The 10,207-nt window shown below is 41.7% G+C and overlaps 1 protein-coding gene across 1 annotated transcript in view; it reads right to left on the bottom strand.

Annotated features, from left to right (window-relative positions):
- Positions 1-1,589: 1,589 nt before the first annotated feature.
- The window catches only part of igf2bp1 (insulin-like growth factor 2 mRNA binding protein 1), a 146,324-nt gene continuing 137,706 nt past the window's right edge, over positions 1,590-10,207 (bottom strand). The window contains exon 15 of the mRNA XM_052038666.1: positions 1,590-10,141. Within this exon, the coding sequence (XP_051894626.1) occupies positions 10,046-10,141 (96 nt within the window). The 3' untranslated portion in view covers positions 1,590-10,045. The remainder of the gene's footprint in view (positions 10,142-10,207) is intronic.

Below are 10,207 nucleotides of genomic sequence, written 5' to 3'. Positions count from 1 at the left end.
ACTCGGTCCACCTTTTCTATGCCCACCAAGATGTATCTGGGTAAGGTCCAGTAAAGACCCTCTAATGAGCTAGGGAGGATGGGCTCTAGGCTTTCAAACAAGAGTGACTGAACCTTAGATGCAGCTGAAGGGAAAGTCTGAACCAATCCCAGCAGCTGATGGCCAAAGAAGACTGGTGTGGCAATGGGCAAGTTGTCCACTGCTGGGAGCTGTGGAGACAAACTTAATGGAAATTACATAAAGTCAGTCAACCATCAGATAACCAAGTGATCCCACAGTGTAGGGAGAATGACAAGCCTCCTGATCCATCTGTGTGTTGATTAAAGTTTCCCTGTGGAGACCCCAACCCCAAAAGATAGGGAATTTGCACATAGTTTTGGAATGGGCCACCAATGTTTCCGGTTTCTAACTTTGGCCTTTCAGAATCTTTGACCAGGTCCCCAACAACTACAAAAACCTAGTTTGTTTCTGGTTACCTGACAATGAGAAACAAAGCTAGTGGTGTGTTGGTCAGCTAAACATCCTGAATGGGACTTCTTCCTTGCGGGCCAAATAAATCTGCAGCCGCCACCAAACCACCAGCAGTGAGTTCATTTAAGGCTAAAGTCTCCCCAGGTTGGATCTAGGAATGGGCAGGATCTAGGTTGGACCTAGGAATGGTTGGATATGGTTGGATCTAGGAATGGGCAGACTGCACCACTGAAGGGGAATGGGGAGTAGATCTGGCACTGGGTAGATCGCCTCGGTTGGGAGGGGGGCGATGCAATTTGTGCAGTGACGTGTCCCACAGGGTATGCACGTTATGGGGGACAGGGAACCTCAGAGATGCATTTGTTAAATTGCAAAACTCAGGCAGAAAGTGACAGCTGTAACCATAGTAACTCGGTCCCAAATAAGCTATGCAAGAAGTAAAACGAACCTCCCACTTTCATTATTTTTAAGATGTCAGGCTCAGAGAGATGGCACAAATTGTGTTGACCAGGAGGGCAGAAGGACCTTTCTCAGGATGGAACCTGCTTTAAGGTCACCACAGATAATCCAAAGCTGCTGCCTCACCTTCAACTTACCTTTCCCTCCCCGCATCTCCACAGCAACATGAATGAAGCACCCAGGCATATTTTTTTTACTATGTTAAAGGTGCTCTAGAAAGGCAAGTTGCTACTGAGACTGGATTGTTACCACTGGCTATTCTACAGGAGATTTCTGTCGGTAAAGTCTTTTCCCATGAGACCAGTTGGGAAAAATAAAACTGTACAGTCTAATGGTTTCCTGATTTTTTTTAATTTGTATCTAGTCAAGAACAAGTACGAGGGGAGAAAATGTAATGGAATTAATAAAAAAAAATTACCAATTCACTCAACAATTCCTAACGTAAAAAAAAACTTTGGGAGGAAAAAAACAGAAAAAGATTTTAGCCTAAACTACATAGTGTGGAAAATGCCACTACCTTTTTTTCATCCTAATTGCTAAGAGGTAGATCAAAAAAATTAAACGGTTATACAGGTCTTATACCCCAACGCCCCACCCCACCCTCCCCCCCACCACCATTTCCTCCCTCCCTCCCTCCCTCCCCCTCTCCCTCCCTCAAGTTGAATGCAGTGCAGGTTTTGTTGAAAGAGGCCTGCATGCACAGTACACACCAATCCAAGGTCAAGGAGGGTTTGCCATCGGAGCAGAGGTAATGAGATAGCAACTCTTAATTCAAAAATGCCTTTTTGTACCAGCACATGGGAAATCTTTTGAGGTAGCAATTGTCGTGGATATATATAAATTAATTCCAAACACCTCACCATACAGCTTAAAATTAGAAATCCAATCTCCAAAGGAAAGGCAATGTCCAATTTTTTTTTGGAGGTGGGGATAGGTGGAATACTTATTTTGCTTTCTATACAGACTGGTGTGTTCACTTCTACCAAAGTGGGTTCGTTGCTTTGATAATTCAGTTTGAAAAGTGTGATATCAAGGTGTACAAATTAGCAAAGTCCTAGAAAGGACCCCTGGTCTTGTGTTTGGGTAGCTGGGGATACCTGAGGAGGGGATATTACAATTATTCTCAAGACTCTGAAAATCCTACCCCACAATAGCTGGTGGGTATCAGCAAGGGTGGGGTTTGGACTTGGCCGTGAGGCTCCCAATCCTCTCTGTAGTCTTCAGCTGCTTGGGCTGGCTGAACAATGTACTTGTGACTTCTGGCATCTGTAGAACTACACCCCAGCCCAACTCAGCATCAGGGGCCAAGGCAGGAAAGTCAGAGTGAGTTGCAAAGATCACTGCCTGGAGCTAAGGAACCTGCCATTTAACTGTCAATCCAATTTCCAACCAGTGCATCTTACCCTTGTTCGTTTCCGTACTCTGTTGCCTGCTTCAACCTTACAATAAATCAACTCCTAACAAGACTGGGGTGCAGGCAAAAATAGAGGAAGCAGTTTTGTTAGTAGATCACCAAAAGAACTACGGAAGACCACTAGACTCAGGGAAGACTGTAGTCTCGTGGTGTCTGGGGCCTTAACGTGTAACACTTCTTGTAAACCCTTCACATTACAGGCTAAAAGTTTTGTACCATCAGGCATGTGCAGGACAGCTGTGTGGATTGCAAAACAATCAGGCTTTAGGATCAACATTTTGACACTCATTAACCAGGTGATTTGGACATTGCCTTTGAAACAAAAATCACCATAGCAAATCTGATTCGTATGCATAATTTGTTTTAAACTGATCTACCTGTTGGACCATGATCAACCTTTACCATTATGAGTTGAACTCGGGTGCCCACTCAAAGGTCAGCCCACCAGACAGATAGTCAACTCTGGGTGACCTTCCCAGGCCTGCCAATGACATTTTGAAAAAAATTCTGCTCCGTGTAAACTCTTCCTTTTCTTTCAGTTCAAATTGAAGTATTAATCTTAGTTAAACACAGTCCTGCCATAGAAACTGCAGCCTGTCTACTCTGATCTCCCCACCTTCCTGTTTCAAATACTCAAAAAGAGCAATGCTACTAATTGAGGTGTTCAGAAGAATAGATTCACATTAAATGGCTTTTTTCCAAACTTCCTTTCCCCCTTCTCCACCTGCAGCCACTTAGTGATGCTGTTGTGAAAATTTATTTTAAAGATTATATCCTGGTTCTAACTTTGCCTGTGTGGAATGAGGCTGCATCTCTAGTGGTTTTAAAAAGCTGTAGAACAGAAAGGTTTGTTGCAAGAGAGTTGGTGGAACAGTGGCTTAAATGACAGGCTTTTCAGCTCTAAAGCAAATACTGCACAAGTCGATGCAAACACTATAGTGAGATATGGCCCATAGCCTAAAATAATGTCTTCTGCACTTCACAATGTTACCTCAGAGACTGTGTTCCACTAATCCACTAACTTCAGTTTGGATAGAAATAAAATACAGGTTGGAGCCAGGGTCCGATTTTCCTCATTACCACAGTAAGCAAAAGTTTAGGTTCCATTGCAAACTCTCTTTCATCCAACTGTCCACAATATGGAATAAAAAGCCTTACCTCCTTTTGGAATCTATGACTTTCCTGTCCTATTGAGTTACAGAAGTTCCAACTGAATAGTCAATTGGATTCTAAACTTTAATCAGAGCAGGGAACCAATCACATTGGCTGCAAACCCCACTGCAAGACCCCACTCCATCACTCTATTCCATGAAGCTGGCACCCCTATTGAGGATTACACAGGACTCAAGGTCAGATAGAAAGTGTGAGAAGGCCAGCAAAGCAGAAAACGTCAGATGTGGTTCCATCAGTGAGGCAACGGAACCAGCAAGGTTCTAAGATATATCCGAGTCCTCACTGAAGCTTCACTGCTTCCTGCAGTAATGTGATAAATGCACTTGGATCTTTCTCCTTGTTGGATGCTGAATGCCGGTGGAATTGAAGGGTCACCAGCTGCAAGGTTTGGAAATTGGCTTGAAGACAGAAAGCAGAGAGTGGTGATAAATGGTTGTATTTTAGACTGAAGGGAGGTAGACCCTGGTCTTCCCAGGGATCTGCAAGCATTGCTTTGTTATAAAGATATTAATGATTGCACATGGGTGTGCAGGGTAAAACTTCCAAATATGGAAATGGCGCCAAGCTTAGAAGTGTGATAAACCCTGAAGAGAATAGCAGAAGTCTGTAAGTAAACACAGACAGGCTGACTGGATGGGTAGACAAGTGGCAAATTAAATTTAATACAGAGAAATGTGAAGTCATATACTTTAGCAGGAAGGTTAAGGAAAGAAAGCATGTTCTAAATGGTACAATTCTACAGCATGTGCAGGAATAAAAATATTTGCTCAAATCTTTGCTGAGAGAGGGATTAGTAAAACATCTGGTATATATAAAGAGAGGTACAGACAAAAATAATGGGGAAGATATATTGAACCTGTACAAAACTCTGTTTGGGTTACAACTGGATATGGTGTCCATCACTGGCCACCTCAGTTTACGAAGATTATTAAGGTCCCGGAGAGGATGCAGGAGAGATTTACCAAAATGGTTGCAGGGTTGAGGGATTCAGCTTTGAGTTTAGAAGATCAGAAGCTTTTTTGGGAGAAGCTTGTTGTTCTACCTGGAGTGAAGATAGTTGAGAGGAGGTTTGGCAGGAGATGTTCAAGATCCTGAGTGATTTGAATTAGGTACAGAGTGCCTCTGTTCCCATTAGCAGATGGTTCAAGGATCAAGGGGCAGAGATCTAAAATTTCGGGCAAATGGTCCAGTGAGTTGTGAGGAAAAATCTTTTTCATCCAGAAAAGGTTTAGGATCTGGAATTCACTGCCAGTAGCACCGGTGAGGGAGAGAGAATCTTTGGAAGGCTACAGAGGAAGAGCGGAAGAATGGGACTGAGAAGATTTCACCACTGGGAGCCAACATGGATTCGATGGACCGAATGTCCTTCTGTGCAATGAACACTCTAAGATTCAAAGTTGTACCTTATCGTTCCAAACTTTTCAGAATATATTTGAGGATTGGAAATTTGTAACAGACACCTTCTCTTAAAATAAACCAACCCACTAGGATGTTTTCAACAGACATTTACAGATTTCTAAAATCATTAGTTTCCTGAACTTCATAAAATTACAGTTCTGGGACTATCAATATTCCCAAGGAAAAATCTCCTAAATTTTAAGAAAGTTGGATAACCTGAGCCAACAAGGACAGAGGCAGACAGACCCAGGTATCCAAGCAGACTGTGTCTATGGCAGGACTATCAATAGTAATAAGCAATACACTGCAAAAGTCAATTGCCAGCACTGTAGCTTCAAGATATAAAAAAGGCTCAAACAGGTGTTGGTGAGATGATGCTTGCTGTAGGATCCAAAACAAAACAAATAAAAATTGGCCGAAGTCTGAATAGGTTGTTTCACGCTTTAAGTAAATAAATGGAAGGGATGTACAGAGGGCAACGCCTTAACCTGAAAAAAAATACAGCAATGGTTGAATAGGCTGTGCGCAATGCAGCCACTTTCAGAATCTAGCTTTTGTTCCCACATGAAGTTATTATTAAAAGCAGTGGCAAGTGCAACAAACTTGGATTTCCTCAGACTGGTTTGCAAGGAAGTAAAATTAAATGCAGGTTTATATTAAAGATTAAAAAGATTGTGCATGCAGATGTGTGAGTGTGCACACATGGGAGAAGGCGTGTGCAGTTCTGAGTGTGTGTGGATACACATGTGCACACTGTGTGTACGCCATAATGTTCAGTTTTGAATGTATGTGTGCACAGTTCTGTGTGTGTGAATGTATGTGTGTGTGTGTGTGGCATACAGAGATTTATGTGTTTGTGGCTGTTGTCTTGAACTGACAACATTCAACTGAAGTGGGTGTGGGAGAGTAAATGGGGTCTAAGGTCATGATTCCGATGGCAGACAAGTTGGACAAGAGTGACGTGAGAGATTACACACCAAAAGAAAACAAAATAAGGAGTTAAAATGATCTTTTCTATCATTGGAAGGGTGATTCCACAACCCAACACATCTCTGGCCCCCTTCCACAAAAGTCCTACAACTCTGCTGCCTGAGTATCTCACGTAAAGTGGAGGGAGCGGTAACGAGGAGGAAGTTGTGTGGTGCAGGTTGGCAGGTCACATGGCTTTCAGCCAGTGATACAACCACCAACAACAGGTAACAGGTCTCTAAATCCTTCCTCAGTTGTTGCGTGGGTTTGGGGGTAGTGGTGCCTTTCTGTCAGATCCTTTCAAGTTTTCACTACTGAGAGAAAAAAAGTAAATGAGCAAATTTCCAGGTTGTGGTAAGATACTAATTTTCTTTCAGACCAACCACCCAAACAGAAGCTCAAAGCACATCCTCGAACAGGAAACAGGCTTTGGAAACTGTGTTAGAAATGAAGAGGTGGATGTGTATGTAAGTGTCTCTTCCAAGTCTCTGTTTGTGTGTATATATATGTGTATATATATGTGTGTGTGTGTGTGTGTGTGTGCGTGCGTGCGTGTGCGTGCATGCGTGTATGTGTTGGGAGAATAATGAAACCTGGGGTAAGGAGTAAGAGGTAAATCAGCAGTGAAAGGTAAATATATAAGAATGTCACCCATCCCCACCTACTCAAGATAGTGTGTCTTGCTGAGGTGCTAGTTTTGTTTATAGGGTGTCACACCAAGTGGTTAGAGGTCAAAGGATAATTAGACCAGAGCAGACAAAAGTGATATAGTCCCTATTTTAAAGTTATACATTCTGTCCATTGAGAGGAGGACATAGTTTCATCCTGATATGGTTTACATAGGGACTTCCATTATTAGTACGGACAAGGGAATCACAATGATAAAAGTTGAATGCTGAAGGATTTTAAAATATTAAAGATATATTGACTATTTATATTAAAGGCTAGTTTAGTAATGCTGATGAGACCTTATAACGTTGTGTTAGTAAAGGAAATCCAAGCCTTTTACACAGTGCTGACTTAAAAATCATTAGATGTGATTTTTAAAATTTAAAAATAGAAAATGTGGCATGTAACTGGATCATCACAACTGCTTTTAAATATTTAAAAATGCAATTTGTTCCCAATGTGGCACCTCAGATTTGAGGCAGTTGCTGTAATTTTTTTTTTAGTTTTTTAAAAATATTTTAACACTTCCATCAACTAGAAGCAGGGCAAACTAACAGCCCGCAGCACACAGTAACTCCTGCACAGTTCCCGGCTGCCGTATGTAACTCAGCAAATCTTACTTTCTTTTATTAAAAAAATAAAATATTCAAGACTATCAGCTTTATAAGTATATAAAATACCAGCAAGCAAAAAAGGAACAAAGATTGAGGTACCAAATGCCTGAGGTAGTCTAGTAAAAGCACACAGTGTTGCCTTGGGTCAACACCATCATTATACTTCCTTCGGTGTTCTTTAGCAGTGTTAGGATTCTTTCTCTCTCTCTTTCTCTCTCAATTTTTTTTCATAACTCATTTAATTTAAAAAAAACACAAATCTTTCCTGGAAAAGTGACTGGACCAGATATCAAAGTTGTTTCCTTCTGCCTCTTTCAACTGCTCACTCCTTTTAATCCCTCTCGGTGACTATCGTGCACCTCACGTGTAGGACTCTTATTTTCATTCCACTTTCTTTACTGATGTTTGGGAGGGGGTGAGGAAACAAGAAATAAAAATCAGAACTGATTTGTGCCCCACACTGTGTGGTTGCGATTGCAATCTTTGGCAGGAGAAGACAGCACTTTGGGTGATGGCTGTGTGGGAACAACCAGCCACCCAAATTAAAATTGTTCCTAAGTTTTTCGTTCAAGAAAGCAGAATAAATTTTAAGCTAATACCACACGTGGTTGGCATTATCTTATCAATCATCACAGTTCATTTAATATTTGGCAAGAATACACAATTTTCTAGAGTTTTAACACTGTGGAAGGCTTAGTCCAAAGCAAAGTAATAATCAAGAATCACTTTATCTCAAATAAGTTAGACATGGTCCTCAGTGCCTCCTGAGACTGTTTGATGGCATCCAGTGAATAGGTTGTTGGAGGAGGAGGAGAAAGAAGGCAATGTTCTGGTTGGTGTAACGTAATTGGTACAATGTATCATTTGGTGCAATGCATTGATTGGTGCAATGTATCAATTGGTACACTGTACTAAATGTATTGAATGACGCATGCACTCCATTGGTGCACAGTATCAACTGGTCACTGTATTGATTGGCCCCCATGGTATCAAGGGGTAAATTACACCATTTCGTGCAATGTATCAGTTCTCAAGGTCTGGGGTGCACCTCGTGGAGCAATAATTGTACTTGGCAAGTATTCCAAGACATTGCACGTCAAACCATTTTGAACATGTTTTGAAGTTTCCATTGAGGTGAAAAATTCATCTTATGGATAAAGTTGTGGTATTTTGGGGTTTTCTCGTGAGCAAGACTCTGGACATACTCAGTGAAAGCTCATCACTGCTCCTACTGAAGTCTAATAGGCCCTATACCACGCTGTTTACGATGCAGCTAACAGTAGAAGCCGGTTCGTTAGCTGTTCTCAAACTGTCCAATCTCCCCCTCACCAACCCCCTAACCCACAAAGCTTTCCAGCAACTTAAGCAGAGATATCGACTTTACAGACACCTTCAAATATCCAACTGTCTACACCAGATTACAAACATCAAAACAGCAACATGCAATTTTGTTCCTCACATTGGTCTGTCTCTGTGAAGAGTCTGCACTGTGTCTTGTGCATTGTGTGCGCCTTCCAGTACCACTGCTGTTTATACTTGTCTGCCCATTCCTTCTCCTGTATATTACACTTTAAACAGTAAAGTTTTGAACCAAATGAACACTTCACATTTACTGTGACCCTAACCCCGAAGTAGAGTGCCATTTTTACCCATTTTTATCTCTTGTTTAGGTTCTATGAAACACATCAGAATGCTACTTGACATAAAGACAATTGACCTCATCCAGCACTATGCCATGGGGTCTCTTACTTCTATTTTCCTGAATGGTAAATTGCCCTGAACTTTCGATGAGGGGCCTTTCTAAAGCTTGTTAGCAGGAAATGAATGGATGTGTTGGGGATCTCTGTGCTCGAAGATTGTGGATATTGAATGGATTTCATACTTAGTAAATTAAAGACTGCAAAAACAGAAAATGCTGAAAGCACTCGACAGATTGGGCAGCATCTGTGGAAGGAGGAACGAAGTTAATGTCTCAGGTTGAAGACTCTTCATCAGATCTAATGACAGGTCTTCAACCTGAAACGTTAACTCTAGTTCACATTCCACAGATGCGGCCTAACCTGCTGAGTGTTTCCGGCATTTTCTGGTTTTGGTTTTCAATCTTCAGAGGAGAAACTAATGCTCCCAATGGGAAACTTCAAGCTGAGAGAATTAAGAACCATATCCACCCAGATTTTTAAATATGATGCTTATCACAATTCCACCTTTGGGTCCAATTTATCTCAGGACATTAAGACTATCTATCCTGACTTTCCACATGCCTTAAGCAATCTTACAGCTGGAATCTGAATATGTCCCCATCCAAACCCAAACTCATTCACCCCTTCTCCATTCCCAACCTGGTCAGCACTGCACCTCTTCAAGATCTGTGATCAGGATAAGAGGGTACAAAGGTGGTAGGTTTTAGCAGAGGCCAGGGAGGTGGATGTTGAAGGGGCTTATTTAAAAGCAGGATCCTTCACAAGGCAGAAGTCCCTAATGTAGTAATTCTACTGCTAACAAGAAGAAACGACCAACTGTCATTAATCGTGACACAGCGGAATTTCTAATGTAGGTCTGAACAGCAGGAGGCTCTGTCCCTCTACAACTGACCACTTCTCTAATCTCCCATAAACACATGGTCAATATCTAATGAGCAGGTTTGACCCAATCCCCGCAAAAGACTGATCTCTCTCCACCCTAAATTTACATTGTTAAACATTTTCTCCTGAGAGTTTAAAATTATTCCCAATTGCCCTGGTAATTTTTCTTTTATCCAGAATGATTACTTAGCCTTCCACTGTGTTAAAGGTGAACAAACAGTTGATCTGAACACAGCCACACTTTGGCCTGGCATCTGTCTCCATTGTTGGCAGGTATCTGGGACATTTTGTTGACTTCATTTCCTCCGAGGCTGGGATTGGCTGCTTTGTACCTTCTGCTGTTGTTGATGTTTTACCTGGGCCAATATTTCCCTGATCTTTCTCTGCGCGAGCTGAGAGGCAAAGAGACAGATGATCTTTAATACTTCGGAGGTGAAAGATGCAGCATGCTGTTGTGC

The sequence above is a fragment of the Pristis pectinata genome, chromosome 25 (genome assembly GCF_009764475.1).
Source record: "Pristis pectinata isolate sPriPec2 chromosome 25, sPriPec2.1.pri, whole genome shotgun sequence".
NCBI classification, from domain to species: Eukaryota; Metazoa; Chordata; class Chondrichthyes; order Rhinopristiformes; family Pristidae; genus Pristis; species Pristis pectinata.
The sequence above is the reverse complement of the archived record's forward strand: the minus strand, read 5'-3'. Positions and strand labels throughout refer to the sequence as shown.